The 26,630-nt window shown below is 39.0% G+C and overlaps 1 protein-coding gene across 1 annotated transcript in view; it reads left to right on the top strand.

Annotated features, from left to right (window-relative positions):
• Positions 1-26,630, top strand: part of adgrb3 (adhesion G protein-coupled receptor B3) — a 114,930-nt gene that overhangs the window by 54,467 nt on the left and 33,833 nt on the right. Inside the window, exons 5-13 of the mRNA XM_020921426.2 lie at positions 56-220; positions 2,816-2,980; positions 3,431-3,532; positions 9,679-9,785; positions 11,026-11,220; positions 14,893-14,961; positions 18,014-18,122; positions 23,547-23,693; positions 26,174-26,249. Coding sequence (XP_020777085.1) covers positions 56-220; positions 2,816-2,980; positions 3,431-3,532; positions 9,679-9,785; positions 11,026-11,220; positions 14,893-14,961; positions 18,014-18,122; positions 23,547-23,693; positions 26,174-26,249 — 1,135 coding nt within the window. The remainder of the gene's footprint in view (positions 1-55; positions 221-2,815; positions 2,981-3,430; positions 3,533-9,678; positions 9,786-11,025; positions 11,221-14,892; positions 14,962-18,013; positions 18,123-23,546; positions 23,694-26,173; positions 26,250-26,630) is intronic.

Raw genomic sequence — 26,630 nt, 5'->3', positions numbered from 1 at the left:
AGCTGAACATATATCTGTCTGTGCCCTCTCTCTCCCCTTATCCCTTACTCTTCAGTGGATGGGCAGTGGCAGGAGTGGAGCCCGTGGAGTGATTGTTCGGTCACCTGTGCCAATGGGACCCAGCAGAGGACCAGGCAGTGCTCCGCAGCGGCCCACGGAGGATCAGAGTGTCGAGGCCACTGGGCTGAGAGCAGGGAGTGCCATAATCCAGACTGCACAGGTACCATTCTCACTCACACGGATTTAACATGCTATTTGACTGTGAAATTTACCACAAAATTAGGATGGAAACCACAGTGTTTAATCACAGAATATTTGGATTCAAATTTAAAGGTCCTGTATTACCCAAAATTCACATTTGTTGTTATGTTATCATACTGTTAAATTCTTAAAAACATACCAGGAGTTGTGCTTTATTCCATTCACACATGCTTGAGTAACCCTTTCTGTTACTCTGTCTTCATCTCCAAAGCTCAAAATGCTCTCTTCCACTTTGCGATATCATGAAGTGTTAGCTTTCCAATCAAGTGAAAGTATTCAAATGATTTAAATGAAGGTGTACGAAATGTAATTACAATGTGGAGCACTTCCTTTATTACCACATGACATCACAAGGTGGAACAAAGTGTGTTTTCTGTTAGAGAGAAGAACTCAGCCTTAATATGCAGGATTTGTGTGTTAAACCTGTGTCAGTGAAACAAAATAAAGCTCTTGATGAGGAAACAACATTATAACATAGATCAGAAAGTTGCATAATATGGGCCTTTTAATGTATTGATCTTTATGGGGACAGGAGGAAAGCTTTAATGAGATATTTAAACTCTAATTTAAGATCATGACTAAAAAGTTATAGAGAATGTCTTTTCTGTTAACTTAGAAACTACAGTGACAGATAAAAGCCATTACAGTATGCATATGTGTACATGTATAATAATAATAATGTTATGTTAATATGATGTTTTTAATTATGTAGTTGTACACAAGATAATAATTTACTGGGTTGAATTAAGATATCTTGCCATTACATCATTTAATAATGTCAACATATAGTTACAAAATTCAAATACTTGACAAATCTTCAGTTAAGACCTCTTCTCATACTCGTATCTTATGTTTATGCATCTAACTTTTGCAATGAAATAAACCATAGCCACGTTGCAAGATTCAAGATTTAAGACCATAGAGGATCAATTGGATATGTGAAATCTGGTTAGAAATACACCATGCTTTTCACATAATTCTGGGCTATTTGCCTAAAGCGTCTGTCAACAACACTGATGCATTAGAAGCTAAAGACGTCTGCATCGGGATTTGAATTGTCTGATCACCAACATGACCATAATCTCCTGATGCAGTTTTTACAGCAGAGCAATACAAATGCTCAGTTTTTTTTTTGTTTTTTTATAGCAATAAGGAACATATCAGCTATAGTAAGGTGGAATTTTCAAAGGTGCTACATGTTACTTTTCTGGTTCAAATGTACACCTTTTTTAATTTAAGAAAGTTTATATTTGTCCAACATGCTGATAACGAGATTAAAATCAACAACAACAAAAAGATGCACTTTGTCGGGACATAATTCTGCATGATATTGATCAAAATACATCTTTTTGTATAGCAAAATGAGCATCAAACATTGTAATTCTTGAGTTTTGTACTATTTTTAAGAGTAAAATATAACCCACTTAATACAGTTTATTCATTTTCATAGGTGGTACAAATGTTTCAAGAGAAATTATTCAGTGATAATTGTATTAGAGCTGATTTTCTTTCACCTGTGGGAGCTAAAAGACAATAGTAGCCAATATTATACTCCAATGAAGCAAACCCCCCCATCACAGAAAACTGCAACGATTTCTAGCGAATTCTCTCGGTTGCACAGTGAGCCTCTTTGAAACACATGAGGCTGCATCTGACAGTGCAATCATCTGCTCCTCTCTCATATCTACTGGGATTTGATCAATGCCTCGCCAATAGTTTCTGCCCAACAGGTCGCAGCTCCTCAGTTTGTTTGGTTCTTGCAGAGGCACAGCTGACAGAGGTTAGTGGTAGGACAAAGCGCAGCCCTGTCTGTGTGAAGGAGGGGCAAGTGTAGGTTAAAACCAGGAAGCAGCGTGTTTCTGCTCACGGGCTATTGTACCTTTCTATTCGGACAAGGGCACGTGATTTACTACATCGCTGAAGGGAAGCATCTGTGTAGCATTTTTCTTTTTTCCCCCCTTTCTTTTTGGTCTATTGCACATTTTAATAGCGCTCTTTTCAAGGACATAAAACAAGTTGTTAATCTTGGAAACTTCAGCATAATTTCTATTAATATTAGCGAATAATTAAAACTCAAAGGGCAGCGTGTAGTGGTTGCAGTAGACATAAACTGCATACAGCACTGACAGTACTTTCAAAAAAGGCACATACAGTATTCAGATTTAAGTGTAGAGTTCTGCTAAGGCTTTTCCTCTCTATGGTCAAAATATACAGTCCAAATCAGGACACTAGTTCAGTTGTAAATGCTGTACAATTAAGCTACAAATCTCTCAAAATAACCTAACATGTATTAGTTTGGTACAGAAACAAAACATATTAGAATCGGTGATGGAATATTTTTTATGTTGAAAAAAATATTACATAACAGAATTTTTATGCCTCACTAAACTCTTTAATCCATTGGTATTTGCTAACCAAATCTGCACAGTCAAATTGTGTACTCAAACTGGAAATATTGTGATTATTCTAAAAACTCAATTTATTCTTCAGTTGTAAGTATTGTATTGTAAATTTGACAGATATTTGTAATATGAGGGAATTTGTGTGATTTCAGCTAATGGACAGTGGAATCCGTGGGGTCCTTGGAGCGGTTGTTCGAAATCGTGTGATGGTGGTTGGCAGAGGCGTGTCCGAGTGTGTCAGGGCGCTGCGGTAACGGGACAACAGTGTGATGGCAACGCAGAGGAGGTCCGCAAGTGCAGTGACCAGCGCTGCCCAGGTCTGTACTAGCTATACAATGTCTGAATTACACATGGCAAATGTGGAAGGCAATAATTAGAGTACAGGTATATATGGAAGTTAAAATTCAGCCTACGTATTGTTTGTAAACTTGTTCATTTCTTGTTACTATAAGCAAAGGCAAAAGATTTGCTGTCAAGAGGAAGAAAAAAACACCAGTAACCACATACTAATGCCAAAATCAAAATCAAAAATGAAAAGCTGAAAATTGTGTTCTCAAAAACTGATTTCCACATTCCATATACCAGTAAGTAAAACAGCCAAGGACTATTATTGTATACAAGAAAGCAGTCCTTGATGTTGTAAATATACAGCTTTGATCTCCTATAGCCTCTCCCATACCGTGTGCAACATGGAGAAACGTTTGCATCATGTCAGTAATGTTAAAAATGTCTCTAGCACTGTGCTCTGACATTTGATGTACTTTCAGCTCCATATGAGATCTGCCCTGAGGACTATGCAGTGTCCATGGTGTGGAGACGGACTCCTTCAGGGGAGCTGGCCTTCAACAGATGCCCTCCCAACGCCACAGGTGAGAGCCCAGGCGACACTGCTCATCTGGGTTTATCTGGTCTCTCAATGACATCTGTGCCTTTTGGCCATGAGGCTTCAGAAGGTGGAACAAAACTACAGGGGCAAAATCATTCATTTCAATATCTTAATTTGAAGGTAATTGCATATAGGGCTGTAATAAAAGATGTAGTATCCACATGCAATTATTTAATGTTTATGGCTTGAGGACAGTGAAAAACTTCAAGTTAATTATTTTATGACATTGTCATATATCAGACAATGCCATAATAACTGTGATCGATCCAGCTTCATTGGGACAGTAGCAGTGTCCTATTTACTGAATAGCTGAATATGTCATTAATGTATAAGTCCATAGCAGTTGTTTAATATGACCACTAGAATTTTGTTTTCATAGGTTTCTAATTTATTGATGTGTGCCTGCAGTGTGGCTTTGTGATCATTTGCTGGACATTTTGGTCATAATTTTGTTGTGCAGTAAAATCTCTCTCACTCATATTAGGAGGTTCGACATTGAACTAATAAATCGCATTTATTGAGCCATCTATAAAGACTGCAAGAACCAAAGTGGACATCAGCAACATAATAATATGATTCACAGTTTTATAATGAACCAAGTTAGAAAAGACTCTTGTGGGATACTTTTGTTGGAAAAAAAATAATATTTTTTGGCAATATTTTCATAAGCATAAAATAACAGTTGAACTAGAAGTGAGTGAACATGCTGTCATCCACAGATGGCTCACCTGAGGCACAATCCAGATTTACTTGCGTGACATTAGCTTTTATAGCTAATAACGGTCTGGCATTATAAAGTAATTTTCTCCAAGCACTGAGGGCTTTTGTATCCTTTTCTATAAGACAAGGAGGATTTATCACCTTTACTCATTAAGCACGCAATTTACAGTGAAATGCGCTTTGCGTGCGCAGGTCAGACAAAAAGGTCAGTCTCTTGGCCACTTTACAGAGAGAGTTAACCTTATTAGCGTTGTGAGCTGAGCAATGCTACATGTGTAGATTAAAAGGCTATAAACATTGTTAAATTGGGCATCATAAGAACAGCTGGGTTAGGAACCTTTAGCTGTGTATCCAAGTATATGGTGTTTTGTATGGGTGAACTTTGACCTATCTAGGACTTTTTGACCTAGTGTTGTGATAAAAGCACAATCCTATTCAATTCCAGACATGTTTTATTTTAAGAACAGAGCATCAGCACACTGTCAGATGACCACAGGCAAAACAATGTGATGGACAATAGTGCAGGTGAGGTCAAGTTTATTTGTCAAGCCATTAATCACTGATCGAGTCTCTGTGGGGATTACACCGAATAAAACTACAGCCGATGCGGACAACTTGTAACCTTTGATCTGTAATTATGACAGGTGAAGAAGCGTCTCACATCTGTGCTCAAGTAGAACTACACTGTGATGAAATGTTACCACTGAAGTAAGATGAGGCAATGTTAAATGAAGTAACTCAAATACTAAACAAAAACATATTCAAGCATTAAAACCCTGCTTTTTAGACTACAGTTAAAGCACACTTTTTAATGTTTTTATTGTTCTGAAAAATGTACTAGAACTAAGGCAAGAATTAGTTACAAAATCTCAAAGCAAGTTTGTATCTCCTCAAACCTGACTCTTACTTGGCCGTGAGGAGGGCCAAGTTACAGGCTGTTGTTTTAAGTACAGCGCTGAACTCTGGACTGTGGTCTTGTGTGCCCTCCATAGTGTCTAAATAAGACTGAATCATTTCTCAAATAAAGACTTTATTTGAAGAGAGCCCTTGTATATTTTAGGAAATTAACTGCAAATAGTAGAAGTAGATGAAATTAGTTTAAATACTTTCAACTCACTGTCACAAACTATGAGTCACAATTATTTGCTCATTAGCAGAAGTAGCGTAGATACAATATTGATTATTTTTGCATGAAGACAAGATGGCGGAGGCGCTCAGGGGAAGTGTCGGGATGTGTTAGGGTGTGGGTGCTTGCTCAGCTTTAGTCACATTCGTCGTCAAGGTCATCGCCAGGCGGAGGGTGTCGCCATGGTCACGCGTATGACGAGTGGCACCGGTGGCTCCAATGGACACATGGAAAATATAAGGGACAGTCTGAGGCTTATATCAGAAGAGGGGAAACATATTGTCAGAGTGGAGAAAGGAGCATGGATTTATACATGAGGTTTAGCCCTGTAAATAAAGACTCAGGTACAAGCCACTGTTGTTTGGGTTTGCATAGTCATTGTTTGGTAAGGAGTAATAATAAATAAGCTAGTATGTAATTACAAAAGGGTCAACGTCTGAGAACTCTTAATGTCAATTACAAACTCAGATTAACTGAGAAGGGCGAGTACGGAAGGGCACCTTGTATAAATGTCAAAGTAATAAAGTAAATTCTGAACTTGTCAACAGGTAAGAAGAACTTTATGATGTGTATCAAACAAATGCAGGTTATATTAAAGGTGCACTATGTCACTTTTCTGTAGAAGGATCTGACACCTGTTTGTCTCCTTGGAAAGGGTATTGCAATGTTACAAAGTGTGGCATTAAAATCATCTCCATTGGGAAAAGCAAATCATACCATCAGGTCATGTTACAAGTCAAATCTGTGCAGGGGCGATCTTACTCACTATAAGAATGCATATTTTTCAAGGTATTTTTGAGCAAGATAGATGTTTAAACATTCTAGATAAACCTTCTAAGCAAACCTTGAAAGTGTTCATTTTCATACAGTAGGTGATGGACCCCATACCAGAAATGTGACACACAAATGACTCTTTAAAAGAAAAATCATATTACACAGTTTTTACCATTTTTTCTTCAATTTCAATTACTTTAATGACTCCCACAGAAGACCATCCAACAATGATGCAATACTTTAAATCATATTCTCATTTGGCACACAATATATTTTATGCCAGATCCCCTGTGCACCCAGGCTTTGAGTTGACACAAAGGATAGCCTAACTCGAGCTTGTGGCTCATTGTAGCTGGTTTCAAATGCAGTTAATATTAATCATCTTTTAATCTAGTTTTTGCATAATCTGTATTCTGGATCATATCAGTGTCCTTGTGTAACGCTGTGTCCAGTCTGAATGGAAACTCCCCTTTAATCCCTGTTCCTTGGTGGCTGGTGTAAAAGTGGCCAGCGACAGGTCAGGTCCTCTGCGGCGTTCTCAGCTCTTGATTTTTTTTTTTCATAATCTCCATCACCGTCTCTGACCCATATTGGAATGTACTACATGTTGATGACTGGTGATGTAAGGACAGACGATACATCAGTGTAAATTAAATCAAATATGCACAATCAAGACATACACTATGTAACTTTTCTGGAATTGGAAACTACACCAGATGTTTGTCTCCATTGAGATGTTATTGGTTTGCATAGAATGTTCCACAGCAAAGCATATATCTGTCTACGTGGACATGCAGACGACACAACGAGGCCAAATTGCAGGTCAGATCTGTGTTTCAACGCATTTTATAGCATTAGAAACAATGCTAAGATAGATAAATTTAACACCATACACAGCATTTCAGACAAAGCCATGAGATCTACATGGAGATGAGCAGACTCCCCAGAAAAGTTACATAGTCCACCTTTAACTTAAAAACAAATACATGTAATTTTCTACCAGTTGCTTGAATATATTCCCTGTGCACATTACCGCTGACAGATCATGGTTGAAGTACTCCATTATATAATGTAAAGGTAGTGGATTTTTACTACACAAATGCAAAACATATATGTAAATATGGATGATAATGATAATACTGAAACCAAACCACAAAGGAGAACTATCTCCTGAAAAAAGTATTCTACAATATTGTACATTTAGAATACTTTTAATACATAAAAAAAAGAGAAAAGAACTGAAAATAAATATACATATAAGAATACAACGGCTGAGTAATTAGTTTGTAGCTATAATGAGTCATAGAAGTTCATAATTCAAACCTGGACATGTTAAAAATAACCAAAAAATTCCAATTAACTCAAAGAATCCCCATGATAAATATTGACCCCCAAAAATTACTTCTATCATTTATTTATATTTCTTGTCTACCACTTGCTTCTTTTTTGATTACTATATTATGTGCAAATATTGGAATATTTTTTTTAGCTGATATTATAAAATCTAGAAAATGGCAGAATAAACAAAAAATAGTGAAACTTAGATCATGGTGCTTTTGTGCAATTGGCCTTGGGCATTTTAGATCTTGAAGTGGTGCTGCTCTGTTCTGCTGAATGCACACAGTTATAAAATGAAATCAGCCTCTATGGGTCACAGACAAGTTACAAAAAATGAATAGATATGAAAAATCGCATTTGGTTCTGCATCACATCTACAATCAAGCATTTTTAGCTTCACAACAGTTCAAATTTAATCATTGTTTATTGCCTTGTTTTTCTCCCCATAGCAGTTTCTCAAACTTTAGTGACCTTTCGCAATGACAGGGCCAGAATATTGCTTGCTATATGATCATAATATCGAGATCTTTGCAGTTGTTTTTCTGTTTTTGAGTTGAAATCTTCACTTGTATTCTTTTGAGTGCTGGCAATATGGCTGTTGGATTATGGAGGTAAATAAAAGCGACCAGGCGGAGCAGCTATGGAGGCAGACGGATGCTCAGCCTTGTGTGAAGCACGGCCTCCTCCTGCCTCTGGGGCTGTCTACAGTTTTTTGGGTGATGGTGGGGGAGATTTTATGGCTTGGATGGGTCACAATGTTCTGAGAAAGTGGGCGTTAAGAGGTGTGGTTTGGAGACAGAAGTCGTGGTCCTTGTATAAATGTGTGAAGACAGATAGCAGGGCAAGCTAGGCAGTAGTGAATTACACCGTTATTTATTTGAGTATCTGAATAAAGTGTTTTTATATACACTTTTAATTATTAATTCCTATTATTTGATTAGTTTATTTATTTCATTTTTACATTTGCTGCTGAGAATTTTTATTTTTTTTCCTGCGTTCTTGTTTTTTTTCACATTTATTTATTCTTTCATTTTTATTCATTCATTCAACTAGACAAAACATGAATAATGAAGTGTCATTTACAATGTTGCCCTATTTGTATTCCTCTACACATTTTTGGAGTGACAATAGTCAATACCCTTCTCTCCTCTTTCAGTGGGTCCAGAATGCCGTTTAGAAAAATGTTTTGTTTAGTACTGGTGCTGGTGTGCGTGTGGAGTACCCTGTATGCAGGTGAACAGCTGGCAGGCCGTAATGTTGCCATGGATGTATACGTGTGTGTATGTGTGTGTGTATATGTGCGTGCGGGTGTGTGCATGCCGTGGGTGGAAGATGTTGTTGGTTGGGTGGTTTGGACTATTTTTGGAGCGTTGCTTAAATGCCTGACAGCTATCACAGCCACAGCTCGTGCAGGCTCAGTATGTAGGGCGCTGTATGGTAACACAGAGAAATCAAAGTAGTGCAAAACAATCTTTCTGCATTTTTCTGCACTTCACTGTCTATTGTGTCTGTGATTTACCAGACCTAAGTGTGCAGTTTGTACCATGGGGCTAACAAGCAGCACATGTCAGACTCAAAATGTCGCATACTAAAATCTGAAAGCAGTATTCAGGCAAAATATCATGACAGAAAGGACATGTTTAAATTTAAAGGTGCTGTATATAACTATTCTGTTGGAGTCCAACATGTGCTTGCTGCCTCCATGGAGATGTTCATTTATTCAATTAAACATGCATTCTTTTGTGAGCCGGGTCACAAATGCCACTGATCTGACCTGTAGGTGTGGGCATCACCAGGTGATGCCTACACTTTAAAAGTTGTATAGGGCATCTTTAAATTTCAAAAAAGTGACAGTTTAAAGGATTTCTTACCTACAATTTTATTCTTTATGTTATAATGCATTACTTTTTTTCCACAGTACAAAATACAGGAAATAAATGAAAACAAACTGACTTAATTCAAACAATAGACAAACTCATATTTTTCTTGCTTTATCCACTGTGTCTCTTCTGCTACGCCTATATTTAACTCCCACACCACAACCATATGTCCTTCCCTTTTCCTTATGCTGTGGTCTTAATCCTGTTTCTCCTCTCTCTCTTCTCTCCTCTCCACACTCTGCGTTCCTCTCTTCTTTCCTCTTCTCTCTCCTTTCTCTGTCCCCTCTGCAGGCACCACTAGTCGCCGCTGCTCTTTGGATCACCGCGGTATGGCCTTCTGGGAGCAGCCCAGCTATGCTCGATGCATAACAAATGAATTCAGATACTTGCAGCAATCAGTAGGTGCAAAGTCAGCTGCCTTCCACTGCCTCTGTTTCCAATGCATCATAAATTACCTCCCCCGTGTGTTTCCCCGTTCCCCCCATTATCATCGCACTGTAGCCAAAGATTAACCGCTTTCAATAGACGAGCAAATTAAAACACTAATTTCACCATTTTTGTGAGGTGCAAGGCATAAGCACTTCATGTCCTTTAACTCATTTTTTAGGCTTTCTGGTACCTTCATTTATACTACTGAGACTGCTAGAATATGCTGCATATATAGAAGACGGAATCATTTTTTATGTGGGGTAAAATTATGACCACAAACTAGATTATCTCTCCATGGCTGCGCAAGTGAGAACTGTGTCCTCATAATGGACAAATGGAAAGATTTAGATTTGAGAAGGGCCAAATTGGTATGACCTGGTGTGATCAACTCTAAAACTGCTTTTGAAGGCTGTTCTTAGCCTGCAGTGGTTAGCATCTATCAAAAAGTGTAAACAGAAACAGTAGTGAACCAGGGTTGGAAGGATTTAGAAAACAATTTATTGTATTACAGTTTGCACAATATTAGACATGCGGTCAAATTGTTATCCCGAGGTGAGCACATTGAGTTCACCACAACTCTTTGTTGACTTTGTTCATAAAAATATCCAATTGTGAATTGAGCCACTAAGATAACAAGGTGAATGTGAAACATCCTTTTCAATAAAATCTGTCATCAATTGAACTGGTTTTGACTTTCAAAAAAATATATTTGAAAGTAAATGGTTTGGAAAAAGATTGAATGAAACTGCAGAATTGTGGCTTGTAGCCCGGAACACATTGCAGCATTCCATGGAAAACGTAATATTTGGTATCTCTCTTTCCGTTGTTAAAAATAAAATAATTCCAAAGAGCTTAGATAGCACAGCGAGTCCTGCACCTGTGAACGTGTATTTATGGACATAAACCCCTGCGCAGTGATGTGAAATGTCATTCCACTGTGCAATTTGGGCCTAAATGCATGTCTTCTGCTCCAGTTACCTCTTTTATTCATATTGGCTCATTTCAAAAACATCCGCAAGGCACAATGCAGTCGGGCCTGGCTTAGACATAAGTGTCACATAAATGGCCACAGAGACTGGATGCTTTCTTCCTCATTTTCCCACCCCATTGGTTCCATTGTGTGTTCCCATGTTGTGTGTTGTGTGTCTATAACTAAATGTGCTGAGGACACCGATGCCCCAAGTTGTGTGTCTTCTCCTGTTTTTGGAGGTTCAGGGTCATCTTGCGAAGGGACAAAGGATGCTGGCGGGAGATGGCATGTCCCAGGTGACCAAAAATCTGCTCGACCTCACCCAAAGGAGAAACTTCTACGCTGGAGATCTGCTATCATCTGTGGAGATACTTCGGAATGTGACTGAAACCTTCAAGAGAGCCAGCTATGAGCCTTCTTCTGATGATGTGCAGGTAAATCATAGTGTTATTTAAATATGAATAGAACTATACAAATATTGTAGAGCATGTTGTAGAACTAAATCTACCTGAGAGGTACAAAGAGAGGTAGTTGACTCTGGGTGTCTAGCTGATGATACAGGTCATAGATTGAGATGTTTTAGTCTTTCTGGTTTCTAAAGTGTTATGTTCTCTTTTATATAAGAAATGTTTGTTAGACAGACTTGAATTGGCTGTATTATTCAAGTGATTTTTTTTTGTGTTTTTCTAATTAATACTTGATTTGGTGGGATAGTGTCTGTAGCAAATATTTAACATAGGTGTAAAAAAGTTTAAAAGAAAAGTACAAAAATACAGGAAGTAGTGGTTAGTTCTGTAACTGAATACCTACGTCATCAACACCGGAAGCTCCATCCAAAATGCAGGGACAATTTATACAAGGAGGGCATTTTTCTGAGCTTCATTTTTTAAAGCTTCATTTGACAAAAGAAAAGTATTGCAATGTATTTTTATTAGTCTAATCATAACTATTGTGCAATTGAGACAAGTTTTGGCCCTCTTTAACATTATGGTTGCTGGGTAACAGTTGCAAAATTATGTGTATTGTATGTCTCATCTTCTGTCCAACCAGGATGAACTTGCCTGTCATGGCACTTTGAATACTTTTTCCTGAATTCTATTGATGTCGGCTTTGATTGACTGATGGGTAAGAGCTGCTCAGAGTTATCCCTGTGGACTTTTGTCCTCTGGATCTGACTCATCCTATAATGCCACTGGGGCAATGAGCCAGAAGCAGCAGGGGACCACTGTGTGATGTCCACACCATTTTGAGCCAGGATCATTGCCAGTTTTTACCTGGAAGATTACCTTATTATGCATACTTAGGTTTACTATGGTAAATTAAAGTACTTTGAGGTTGGCAGTTCAAATCCTGCTCTCGACATAAACGGCATTGGTTGAGCAGTCAGATCCACCAACCTCCAGGTTGTCGGTGTGATTCCAGCTCCCACAGATGAATGTCGTTATATCCTTATTCACGACACTTAATCCACCTCGCCCCTAGTGTCTGAGTACACTGGTCTATGAATGTGGGTGAATGGGTGAGTGGTTCTTTGATGTAAAGCGCTTTGAGTGCCTTGAAGGTGAAAAAGTGCTATATAAAATGTGACCATTTAGCATTTTGAGCACGTAAGCCAGCGGAGAAATACCCACATTATCTGGGAGTCAGAGTTGGGACCGTCTTGCTAATCACTGTAGTAGCCATACTGTCATCGGTCAGTGGGGTGGTTCCAAACACTTTCCAGCTCTCATTTTATCAGCGTCCCGACAGCAGTAGTAAAATCTGATTGTCTCAAAATCATATCATTTGAACTGGCACAAAGGCTAAAATCTCTTTTGTCTATGGATATCCTCCCCGTCTGAGGCTGAGTCATCTCACATCGAGGTCGTCTGCAGTTCTTGATCCTCTTTGTGTCAATAGGATGATAGAGATTATCTAGCCAAAGCCCCACCTCAGTCTCCAATACGATAATTTATGGACTTTCCAAACATCCCTTTAGTGTCTTTGATTCTTTGTGCCGCCATTTGCCCTTCTGTCGTTATGGTGCTCTCCGAGTGAGTTAGTCTGGGCATGTGTTTGGTACATGCTGTTTTTAGAGTGAAATAAACTGGAATGGGGCTTTATGACAGAGCTATAAAATTAGAACAATATGAGACTAGACTATCAGCCAGTTTCGACATGGCCAAACAGCTTGAATAGTAAAAGAGACATGGCAAAGTGTGCTAGCTTCATAATACGGGCTTTGGTAAAAAATAAAAATAAAAATGTTTTTGTGATGTTAAAATTTAGATTGTTGACTGTTAGTCAAGTGTGTTACAAAAACATGTACATAAACAGATCTTTGTATAGTCTTTATATAGTGCCTTAGTCGTGCATAGCTCTTTCCCAGACAGTCAAGTCGCTTAACAGTTTTGTGCATTATTCATTCCATCCCGCAGTGGTAAGTGATTGTTGTAGTCACAGCTGCCCTGGGGTAGATGGATTTAAGTGAGCCTGCCAATCTGCACCAGATTGACAAATCTGACCACCAGTCACTCATCTACACACTAAATCATGCAAGGCAATATGGGTAAAATATCTTGCCTAAGGACACAGTGACTACAGCAATGGAGCCACTGTTGCCCCACAGTGGCATCTGTTAATCTCAGTTCCTCCATCCAAGTATGAACTAGGTCCAACCCTGCTTTGTGTCAAAGATCAGACGAGATGGCCACAATACCTTTTGATTGTGTCCTAAGTTAACACCATTATGAAAAAAAATGCCTTACATTTGTATTGTGCTGGATAAGCTTGTGAAGCCTGTGTAAGCGCTGCACTAGTCTGTAATCATTAATCAGTCACACAGTGCACCAGGTGGTAGTAGAATGACCCCTTCAACATCCATCAATAACATTACATTTACACAGGCAAAGTGGGTGCCCAAAGACACAGCTACATTAGGAACCAGCCACAGTAGAATTCAAACTGGCAACCTTCTTATTACAAGGCACTGTGCCACTGATGCAGTTATTTTCCATTGCTATTCTACCATTTTGTTAGTCTTTACAAAGATATATTTAAGGAAATCTCAAGGACATGCTTCCTCACCACTTCTTGGGTCGATGAGCAATTTTGCTGTCTATGAGTTGTTGTATGTATGAGGAATAAATTGGCACGCGGCTTGCTCTTCAGCTTAAGACGTACATAATTAAACAGCCACAACATCCACCTCAGTTAATTATGGGCTGTCATTGTGCAGTGGTATTTGGACCACAAACTGTTAAGGAGGCTTTTCCCTTGCAGCTGACTATGTACAGTATGCACATTCATATATCCCCATAGGATGTGTGGCGCAAGGTATTTTGTAGCAGTTTAAAATAAAACGCCACAGAGCCGAACAGCCATTTTGTCGCTATAGGAAATCAGAGATATGAGCATGGCAGCATCCTGTCTGGGGTTATTATGCACTCGATATGGTGTGTGTGGGCAGACAGGAGAGCACCGAGCCAGCCCACCCCCTCTGTGTGTCTCTGCGCTAATGCAGTGTTAAAGTGGGCACATTACCACCAGAGGGAGCATAAGCATTCAAGTAGAAAACAAGATAGCCTGTGTCAAGAGAGAGAGCCACTCCCTTAGGCACACTGTAGACCAGGCAAAATAACAAGGCTAAAGATCAGACAGGGGTCCTATTACCACTGGAGACATGCACCCCGAGCATTCTGCCAAAGACAATCCCCACCACGTCTCCTCAAACATCCCCTCTCTCCTCTTCTCTTCCCTGATTGCAACTGGAGCATTTCTCTTAAATCACAAAGTGTAGGCTGCTCGCTGCGGGGGTGGGGTGGGATGGGGGGTGGGGGTAAGGTGTGTTTTGGTCAGCCCTGATCCTCAGCCCCATCTCCTCTCCTGATCGCTGTCATCATGGTTTCTGTGGCAGATTTCCTGGTACTGTGCAGCACCGCAGGGATCTTCATTATTCTCTTATAGAAACTTTTGATTCCCTGCAGTCAGAGCATTATCCTTAACAGCCCTTAAGTACATAGTGTTTATGTGTCATAATTCAAAAAGGTCTTGCTGCAGTGGCTGTAATACTTGTGTGTGGGAGGAAGTGATAAAGGATAAAGATTTTCTCTTTATTATCTCCACAGAACTTCTTTCAAATCATCAGCAACCTTTTAGAGGAAGAGAACAAGGACAAATGGGAAGATGCACAAAAGGTAAGCGTGCTTCTTGTAAGCTCTGTAAATAATTTAATGTGCATACATAGTGTTATCATGTCATACCTATAACAGGCCCACAGTGGTGGAGACTGAGGTAAATAGTGTGTAATGAGGTGATGAGATGTGTGTCACACTCCCCTGCACTGTTGGTAGTGGTCATTATGCAGGTGCGACATCTGGCCTCATTTAGACTGACACTACTCCAGACCACCACTTGGGGGCAGCAACACAGCCACAAACAGCCATTAACACTGCAGGACCTATTCCTAAGGCACACACGTGGCTTTAACATCACTTTAGAAATCAATACTGTCAATATTAATCACAATTATTGTTTGTCAAATACAAGCAGGCATTGTATTGCTCTAACAATCAAATAAACTTTTGCATTTCATTTTGAGCCCTTATAGGACATAGAGTCATACACATGAAACATGATTTCAATAGCAGGGCAAATGCTGTGGCAGCTCTGCGGTAATGTACAGAGTAACAGATTTGTGACAGCCTGTTTATCCACAGAGATTGGCTCCTGGCTTCGTCCTCTGTTGGACACATCTCTCAGCTCGAGAGGTGGTAACTCTTGTTTTCCAAAGTGCCACTGGTGTCTACGCTCCCTGAACCCTGAATCACACACGCTGCCTCTGACAGGGATAGCATCTGTGATGACGGAGTCTGTGGAGGGCAGATGCTCTCTTGTCACCTTCGCTGCTAAATTGACTTAAATTAGGTCTCACCTGTTTTGACAGAGGACTGAGGGGATGTCCTTAAATCTGCCATATTCCACACATTTTGTGTTTGTGTCTTAGGGTAAAGCTGGTGGGATGTAGAGCAGTTCAAAGTGGGCCGACAGTGCCAGTCCTGGCTGTCTCTACAGGCAGTAATTAGGTGTTTACTCACTGCAGCTTTAGTTTGGCAGGGCCAAACGGAGGATGTCGCTCAACAGACCCCTAAAGTAAGCACTTTTGTCTTCAGGAAGGCATCAGAGCGCAGACTGCAGACACATCACAGATGAGAACAGGAGACCAAAAAAGCCCTGTGTGACTGAGCTCCAAGAGGAGCTCTGCGACAGGGTTAATTATTTCTGCCATTTTTAATTTTCCCTTCTCGTGCTTGTGGACACGGGCTCAGGACTGTCATGTGCTTTGGACAGATGATGCCTGAACTTCGCACTAATACATTTCTCTCACTATCTTCTTTTTCCTTTGAATTAATGAGTGTCCTGAGCCGGGCCCACACACTGTGAGAGCTGTGTGAACATTGAAAACGCTCACATGAAACGCCTCACTATGAGCTTTTTACTCGCCGCGCGCAGATCACTATATATTCACCTCCTGTCACTGTTACCATGGCGAGGAGAGGAAGAGGCTCTGTCTACAGAAGCAGCCTGCACTACGCCGAATACACCGCAGCCATTTTCACATCCCGACGTTGCCATGGAGACGGACCGAGCGAATGAGCGTGACTGCACTGTGCGTCAGACATGCCGGAAGGAGAGAAGTGATGTGCTTTTCTCCCCCCTCCATGGCTTTCACTCTGCTGTGTCACGGACTCTCAACTTCAGTGAAGGCTCGCTAGGTTTAGCCTCTGCACATGTCAAGGCATGTGGCCATGCTCCACATGAGAGGGGAATACCTGCCTGTGGGCTGTGGAATAACAACATTCAGGGAGGTGCTAATTGCTATATGTCATTCAAAGGCATTCATCATGTGTTGGACTTCACTGTAGAATCGCGTAGTCTTTTGTCCCTATACAATAATGTGATTTACGTAACACAACAAAAGATGTTTCATCAACTTTTTGCAGTTGTTCATGGAATTTAGCTGGAAGAAAAGCAAAATTACCCCTTTACATGTCACAAACAAAAAAAAATGTTTTAAAATGATTGTAGGATCTGTGATTGAAATTCTGGCTATACATTGAAGTTCTGATTTGATTTTGGTCTAGAGCTTTATCTGCTCTGCTCTGTATTATGAAACCATCCATAATCATAGCAGCATTTACAAAGGTATTCATTTTCTAATACCACTTCAAGAGCTTTTTTTTATTTGCCTGACTTTATCCAGGCATGATCACATGATGTCCAATAATGTCATATGTGATAGAACAGCATGTTCTCTTTTATTAGAGGGTTGTCCTATGTTTTATTTTGAAACACTGCACTCAGTCAAACAATCAGTATTATTGGAGTCAAAGGTCTGGTGAATCAAACCCTCTTATTAGATCTGACCCATCACGTTCAAATGAGCAGCAAGGATAATGCCGCAATTTGTGCCGGGTCACTTATTGGATGAGGCGGTCTTTGATTTATTGACTCAGAGACGCAGAGGCGCACTGACCTGAGCTGTGGTGCTATTGTTTAGCCAGCTGCACTGTCCATGGTGCTGAAATCCTCTCTCACTGTCTACGGCCTTCAGGCTATAATATCAGCCACTGTATTATAGTCTTAATATACCATTGTATTATAGTCTTAATCTTTATTGCGAAATTAAATAAAATGCAATCTCAAATTGTCAATATGGGATTGTTAAATGTGTCATCATCACTGCCTGTTAGGGAGAGGCAAACGGCATAAATAGAAATTTTTCTGAACTGTCTGATGGCTTAAATCAGGTGCAGAAACTGTTTCACACTAAATATTATCAGTGGATTGTTTCAGCATTTTTATTTTTAAACATAGAATTGTAATAGTAAAATAATTGAACATTTTATTTCTCAAAATAGGGATGGGATGAGCCACAGAAAACTAATACTATTTGTATAAAGGTGGTAAAACCCCTGGAGCAGGTTAAAGTGAAGCAAGAGTTAAAACATCATCACTTAACAGTTCCAAAATTATACATTTCAACACATCTTCTTGAGAGGCTATTTACATCACAAACATCTATACATTTTTTGTTGATACTACTTCAGTTATTAAGCTTCGTACAACTTCACATTTTGCAGAGATCTCAACTTTATTTCATACCAGTTCCTGTCAACCTCCTCAAATCTTTGCCGCAGTGTTGAAAATTTAAAGTGTCATCTTGTCTTTTTCTCTTGTGTCCCACAGATATACCCGGGCGCAGTGGAGCTCATGCAGGTTATAGAAGAATTCATTCACATTGTCGGACTGGGGATGAAGGATTTCCACAATGCCTATTTGATGACTGGCAACTTGGGTAAGAAGCCTGTCTGCAGCCATCAACTGTATAATACATTTTACCATTTCTTTCTGCACAACATAGACTCATATCCTCTGCTGATTCACCATGTCAATTTGCTCACTAACATTAAATAAAGACAAATGCTGTGTAGTGGGAGAAATGAGGTAAAATGAACAGCTAATCAATACAGTTAATTAAAAGAGTAATGTGTGCCCTTAATAGGGTTAGCTTAATTTCAATGTTAAGGCTAAAACAGATGTGGAATTTAACTACTTTCTATTAACTTAAATCAATAATTTAATTTCAGTCAATAAGTACTTCCTGAGTGTATTTTTGAAATTTACGTTTTATTGCATTGTTAATGGAATATTTTACTAAATTAATTGACCACTGATTAAGCACAGACTGTTTATGTAATCTTGATGACAGAAGCTTTTGTTCAGGCATCTCCAAACTATGGCCCAAGGGCCAATGCTGCCCTCAGAGTAATAATAATAAATTGAGTTGTAATAGTTTAATTCAGAGATTTAATAGAGAAAGTAGTGCACAGTAGTAGAATTAGTAATAGTAGTTGCAGTAGTACTTGTAGTAATACTACTCTGAATGGATGAAGAGCAAGTTTAAGTTTTAACTGTTAAGTCCACCTACCTAGTCTCTTTTCTCACTCTGTCGTTGAACTAAAACAGACAAAGTGCCTGGGATTGTGACAGGCAATGTCCAAAAACAGCCTTCTGTCCTTTTTCTATTATTATTATTTTTTTTATTAATATTTCATAGTAAGCTAAAAAGAAAATGTACCTGAATTAGAAGAAAAGAGTCAGATACAGTTCCTTTAAAGTAGACATAACTAAAAGTAGCCTCCCACTTTTGAAGTACTGTAATTAGAGACTCTTATCCAAACTGTAGTCAAGCTATACACAGGATACACACAATTTTCTTCTTGTTTTATTAATTCACAGACTACTTTTGCCTCTGCTTGCAATGATATTATTCAAGTCATACCCTTTTTGCAACTAGGGACCATCTTTAGTTAAATCCTATTCAGCATTTTCAAATTGTATAGCCAGTTCTTTTAAACAGTAATGAGTTTGGGGACATTTTTGTTGTTATGCACCAGTGATTATGGAGTCTCAATTTGGCTTTACTTGCTTAAAAAGAGTCTCGGGGTGCAGGGGATAGTTCTCCTCCTCAGTGCTCCTGTTGGCTTCTTTAGCTTCTGTCGCACACACGAACTGGCTCCGGGCTGGTCTCAGTGGGATTACATTTCCTACTCAGCCATAAATGCTATCTTACTGGGATGGAGTAATAGAAGTGTGCTTTTGATTTATTCATGCGTGCGAATCTGAGCATGTAAAGTGAAGTTCGTTTCTAGCATTCTTTACAATAGCCTCACATTTGACCCATTTAGAGCTGATCCATAGCGCTCTACAATATATGCATGGGAAAGATGGATTGCTCCCACAGTGGAACACAACACAATGGATATCAGAATACCATTATAGAACACTGGGCGAGTTGTAATTAAGTAACGGATGTTGGGAAATAAGGTTTGAATGCCTCTCATGAGCTGAGCATTAATGACTTCTTTCATTGATGTGAGAGTATTTCTGTAACACTCCTCCATTTGAAACCATACTGATTCCAATTTGGCTTAATGGAAGTCATCCAATCTCATTGCCACCGCCGCCTCCTCTTTATTCTCCAAAAAGCATTAACACATGACCTGCCCTTTACACACAATAAGAAAACCATTTTGGCTCCAAATTGACAGCTAAGCCTTTTACACAAGATAAGCCTGGCATACTGCTGTTACTTATATTATACACAGCCTGACAAACTGTTTGATCAGGGAACTATTTTGATTAAATAACAGAAAATGTGTTATGTTGCTTTTCTACAGGTATGTGCCTTCTTTAATGAGTATTTTTAATATTTGGAGATGTGGGCAGCTCAAGAAAATCCCTTGTACTTTTTCTTTTAGTTTGATTTTTTTTTTAATAATGATGACTTAAATTGTTTTATGATTACTAAAGATATCAGTTTACTCTTATACTTATTCACTTCTGACACAAATATGAAGTAAAAATTTGGTAATAATAAGTGCAAAGTATAATTTTAGTATTATCTGCTGTATTGCTAATCCACTTTAAGAGTCATGTTAAAAATTATAGTTGAGTAATATAAAAGCAGCCTTTTTAATCACATGTAATGGTGGCAGTGCTCAGTAACATAAAAACGTATTGGTAATTCATGTCTTTTTGCATGATCCTGGCATCATCCTCGAGCTCTCAGCACTCATTGCCCAGCGGCCATTTTGATTAAAGGAATGGAAAGTTTTGTGGGAGACAAAGATAGTGGCCAAGTAGAGAGCATCTGGCTGAGTAAGATATTGCAGCATCATTTCGTCACTAATTTATGGCAGCCTCCTGACACCTAGATAAATATTGGCTGTCACCACTGCAGTCCTGTGTCCTACCACTTTTAGTCAAATAACCTTGATTGCAAAATGCTCAGGGCGTGTTCTGCCTCCTCACAAACACTCGGAGGACAATGCTGGGACATTATGCAAGGCTAAAAACATTCTCAATAATATTCACAATTAGAGAGCTCCCAATTTACCTAAGCTTTTAAAAGTGCACTGTGACTGATCTGGTCTGGGGGTCTGCCAACTGTTTGACTCCATAAAGATGTTATTACTTTATTTGAAACGTTTCTTTGGAATTACACATATCTACCTTGCATTTATTCAGTTACAGGTGTTTTTGTTACATAGTGCACCTTTAACATACACTGCTGAGCTTAAAACTGTTAGCCTAGCTCTGACAGGCACACATAACTGGATTGGTGAATGTAACAGAATCTAGGGACATTAGGTGAACAGGCGTGGCTTGGTGTTGGACCATTGTGTCTCTGAAAGTTTATGAAATAGATAATTATGAGCATGGGCAAAATCATTACAGAATATGTTTAAAATCCAAAATTGGCAATATGGGGTTAAAGGATTGGCAATGTTTATAAAAAAGAAAATTAGAACAAATAAAATGTACAGAAGTTGTATACCCCTATCTTTGACTTTAAAAAGAAGTTTACATGTTTAAACTTTGAGCAGAAACATGAATTATGATGCTTAGTTTAGCTATAGTACTTTGTCATACTTTGCTATGACAGAGGAATAAAGCGTAGGCCTAACAAGCTTAAGCTTCAGCCTTCACCGTTTTGGTCTTCATGCATGTTAAATATTACTGTTTATGGAATAATGTCAGAATATACTTGTGACCGAAATAAACAAATCACTCTATCAATCAAGTATGCTCTTAAAAGGTTTTTTCAATAATAATATGTAAAATCTTCCAAATATCCACTGGTTAATTTGTTATTGTCACACTAAACCTACTTTCTTTCTCATTTACAGTATTCTCCTTACATGCAAATCTCATAGTGGAAATACAGAGCTATCCTGAGACTAAGTTTAAAATTGAAAATCATGCCTTTAATGTACTATATCATACACTTTTGACATTTTATTCCTGGCATTTTTTACTTAATGGTTTTGGTGATGCCCTAATATTCATTGCAACTAAATACAATTATAGAAATATATCAATGCTGCAACTGCTCATTAATTCATTTAAGTATTCTTACATTGTTTGTGCAGTTTAGTTAATGTTGATACTTCTTCAAGACATTATGAGTAATGCTGTAATTTCCCAGCCATAAGGAGTACACTTAAACACAACACAAGGCTAAATGAAGACTTTATTGTTCTGTCTAAGCCCCATTTACTCAGAGAATTACCCACAATTCTGAGCGACAGTTTTTCTCGCACCCTGTTGTGTATCCTAGTCTGCCCTTTGACTAAAACCCACAAACACAATATATTTATACCTCTACTCCTCAGAACATCTGCTCCTCAGAAAAATGTCTCTTTTCCTCCTTCAAATGCCAGGACGTGTGCAGCACTGTGACTTCATTCCCAACCGACAAACTCTATGTGATGTATTTCCCTCCATCTTCTCACCCAAATCCAAATTGTATTATTCTCCTACAGAACAGGGGAAAAATGGGGCGTTGACTTCGCAGCTAGGATTAACCAGAGATTCTCTTAGTGTGAAAACAAACTACAGCCTGACTGTGACTGTATGTGCGTGTTCTGGAGGTACTCTGAAGGTTTCACTTAACCAAATTGGATTCAATATTTTATTTGTAGTGTACTTAATTTTGCATGTTTCCTTTTTTCAAATATAAATAGTAGCACTACTATAAGAAATGGCAGGTATTAAGAATAAGTAACAGTATTATAAGACATGCTAACATTAGAAATGGTAAAATTAGCTTGGTGTTGTACGTGTTGTACTTCCGCCATTCCCAGTTAAATAAAAATGTAACAGGGATATCAGTCTGATTACAGTCTTGATTTTGTAATTGGTATAGAGTCTATACTATTGATACATTTAGCTACATACATTTAAGTTTTGTTCTTCAATTGTTCTTTTTTATTCTGCTCCACATAGTTTGAGTAGCATCTAAGTTAGAGCCTCACTATGATAGCAGGTAGATAGTATTTCTTTCCTTGCCTAGTCATGGCCTTGTCTTTCCCTGTCCCTGTCAGTGGCTCTCAGACTGGCCTTTCATTGAGCTCCAAAGGGGAGCTAGCAGGAGCAGTGATTAAGGAGATTACCTGTCCACTCTTTGGCAGATGCCAGTTGTAGCTGTGATGTCCTTTTATGGCACTGTGTAATGAATGCATTATCAGCTCCTGGAGGGGTTTTGCTGACATCCCTCTAACCCACACTATACTCCACTCATACGTCCTACTGCAGCTGAGTGGCAGTCCTGTCAGAGCAGGGACTAAGTCAGTAACAATGAGTAAGAAATAAGCCATGAGGCATGTCTCCATGGTGACTGCTGCTGAAAGTTTGATCAAACTACACTATGTTTACAACTGTGTTTTAGAGTGCCATGGTCCTTTTCAGGTGCACTTAAGGTGCACTGACTCAAATAGAGTTTTATACATTTTTAAATACAATGGAGACCTTCATGGTCCATTGGCATTAAATTTTTAACTTTTTATTACTTTCATAAGGTTACACAAACAATTTGCTATACTTAAGTTGTAAAAGTGTAAACATAGTTTAGATGTTACAAACTTTTGACTTAAACACAGTTTCTGTAATGTTGGGTTGTTTTATTACATTACAATACTTACAGTTAATCCTCCAATCTTATTGGTATTCTGCACCTGGCTGCACCGCTGCACTCTTCTCCCCCCACATCCTCAAACCTGCTATCTGCATAACTGATCATATTTTATTAGTCTGCTCACACAAATCACTTACCCATAATCCCCCTCTCTGTGAATCCTCCAACCTCCAGCTCTAAAGACTGAAGTCTATTGATCATCAGTATTTCTTCATGGCTCCGTTTGTTCCTATCCCGCAGTGGCCAGCATCCAGAGACTGCCGGCCGTATCGGTGATGACTGACATCAACTTCCCCATGAAGGGTCGTAAAGGCATGGTCGACTGGGCCAGGAACTCCGAAGATAAAGTGGTCATCCCCAAGGGCCTCTTTGTTTCGCAGTCAGCAGGTTTGTCAGTGCACATATCTCACTGTGCTGTATAACACTGGGGGAAACACATCCTTCTCCACCTCTCAAAACACTATCACAGTATGAGGTACAGTAGTATACAGGTTTCATAATTCTGAGCCAAGCTATCTAAAAATGAAGTAATCCAATGATATATTAAAATGTGCAATGTATCAGGAGTACATCAATAAAGTAAAAATTGTGGAAAAGTCAATGCATTTCAGTAGTTCAACTAATCTAGCCTCAAGGGGGCACAAGCGAGCATCCTTATTGTGCAGGTCTTAACTTGCTGTTGCTTGCTGTTGGGCTTATATTGTATTTACCAACTAAATATGGCACTAGGGAGCAAAACAATTAAATCAAGGCAACAACTCTACAAATACTAGTAATCCTCCAATCAGTTAAGGTCTAAATTAACTATGTGGAAAGTAGCCACATCGTTTAATTAGTTATAGTTTAGTTAGTTTATTTTACAGGGACCATGTACAGGAGCATTAATTAAAGAAACACTGAAGGGATGTTCCAGACTATAGCTTTATGAGCTAATTTCCATCTGCGACATATACACACAGAACACAGAACACACCAATAGCATAAATCAATGCAATCTATTTAAAAATAGTTATAAAAAGTACAATGACATTAAATATCTCTAATGTCTATGTCTAATCCTGCCCTACTTCCTCTGTTCCCTTAATCAGATAGCTTATTTGTAAGTTGTTATGTAAAAGGCAGACATTCTCCTCTGCATGTGGCATGTGCTAAGTACGTGAACACACACGTTTTTGAAGGGCCGCATGATGGCTTGTGCTCTCATGGTTTTGGGCTGACTCAGCACCATGCAGCAGCTTCTTTCCCGTGTGCCCGTGACCACACAGGCAGACAATCTGGCTAATTGGTGTAATCAGTCTTTTGCAGTATATACCTCAGAAAACAAAACACTGAATTGATTATAACTCGGTGGCACGTGCCTAAACACAAACCCCAAAGAGCTGACTGGAATGAGGAGTGAAGTGTCCATGGGGAATGAGCTCTGTAGCTTTACATAAGTCCAGTACCATTAAATGTGCTTATTTAGTCATCTGTTTGTATGAAAGATGCACTGTGTAACTTTTCTGATGGGGGGTCTGTCACCCACTTGTGTCCAAGGAGATATTATTCCTTTACTTGAAATGCTCATTGTCATTAAAATCTCCATGGAGACAATCAGTGAGAGAATGCATGTTTTTCCAGGAACCTTTGGCAGTAAACATACCTGTAACAGAATAAATGTAAAATATACTGTATGTTTTGTCACAATGTGAAAAAGTCCAAGCAAAGCAATAGATGGATTATTTGTTTATCAACACAGCAGATGAGCCTGAGTTCAGAATGTGCTGCTGTCTGCACGGTGAACATGAAGTTGGTCTATGGTTGCAACATTAGCTAGCGATGTTGTCAGCACACTATAACAGTTTATCGCCGTGTGATAAAACAAGATATGATGCTAAATTAAGCTTAATGAGGGGGATACGGCTTGACTCGTTTGCGTTAAATGCAGGTGAGTGCATAAATGATGAGAAGAAATGGCTCAAACTTCAGTAGCTGGACATCCATTCATACCTGAGGAGGAGACATACGCAGTAGAGCGCAAAGTGACGTAATCTGATAATCCCTCTATAGCATTACCAAGAAAGTAGAACCCCTCCACTAGAAAAGTCACTGATTATTTAACATTGTATTAGAACACTGAGTGATACTGGACTTCTGTAAAACCCATTCCATTGCACTTATATTTTTTTACTACATTATGTTGTACTATCAATACAATAGATATTCGTGTGGTCTACGTGCTTGGCTTTAGAGGATGAAGTTAAATATTAATAGTTGCAACCACAGACTGTATAAAGAAGTGGACTCAGGGAGATTGACACCACCCATAGCGTTCAGCTCCAGTCAAATAAAGCTCACGATGCTAGCAGAGGCAAATTTTATAATTGTAGATATTAAGAATGAGACTTTATTAATGGATAAAATGGCGAAATACATAAATAACACTAGGATCATGTAGAGCGGGTTAATACAAACAATTTAAGACCAAAATGAGGAGCCTAACAACAGCAGTTACAGTGAGAAGGCTGATAAGTCATTTAGAAACAGAATTCAAGGAGCCAAAAGTGTCTCCATGGACACTTCCTATTTGGAACGCGGCGGCTCGCTGGTTAACTATGTCCATTTATATATACAGTCTATGGTTGCAACTAATTAGCAATAATAGTTTTAAACCTGACCTTTATTTACAGGAAACGTTTATGTCAGCCCTAGTTGTAGCTCTGGTAATGGTATTGGTAATTCTAGCACTAGAAACACAATTATTAGTAGTAGCGGCACTATCTAATATAGTCAACACACTTTTTAAACATTTTTCATTATTTGTGGAGATTTTGAGTTCCACCTCTGGACTTTCTGTACTTAATGTCTACATGTACTTTTCTTGACAGATATGGAAGGATCCCCTGTCTTCATTCTGGGAACAGTCCTCTACAAGACGCTGGGACTAATGTTACCGTCACCACAGTAAGTGCAGCATATTTCTCGTCTGTCTGCTGGCAAAGGGAAAACCGAGACAGATTTGATCCTTTGGAGACGCAGATGTTTGCATATTATTCACTGCAGTCTCCAAAACAGGTTGTGTCTGACATTGGCAACCTAAAATTTCAGGCTACATTTTGCACATTCAATCAAATTTCCACAGTCAAACTTGGACGGTCATTTTTAGTTTGAACCATATTGCCTGGTCAGTGGACGTACTTCTTCCAGCATGAAGAATGGGTCTAATTAAGGTTGACATGATTGCAAGGGGGAAGCGGGGGGATGAGTCACACAAACACCTGGTGTCATAGACCTGTCCACATATCCCTGGCTCCCTCTGCCCCAAGGACACCACGGTCAGCCCAG

The sequence above is a fragment of the Boleophthalmus pectinirostris genome, unplaced genomic scaffold (genome assembly GCF_026225935.1).
Source record: "Boleophthalmus pectinirostris isolate CB_2022bp ecotype Guang Dong unplaced genomic scaffold, ASM2622593v1 HiC_scaffold_5, whole genome shotgun sequence".
In the NCBI taxonomy this organism is placed as follows: Eukaryota; Metazoa; Chordata; class Actinopteri; order Gobiiformes; family Gobiidae; genus Boleophthalmus; species Boleophthalmus pectinirostris.
This window is presented reverse-complemented; position numbering and strand designations above follow the sequence as displayed.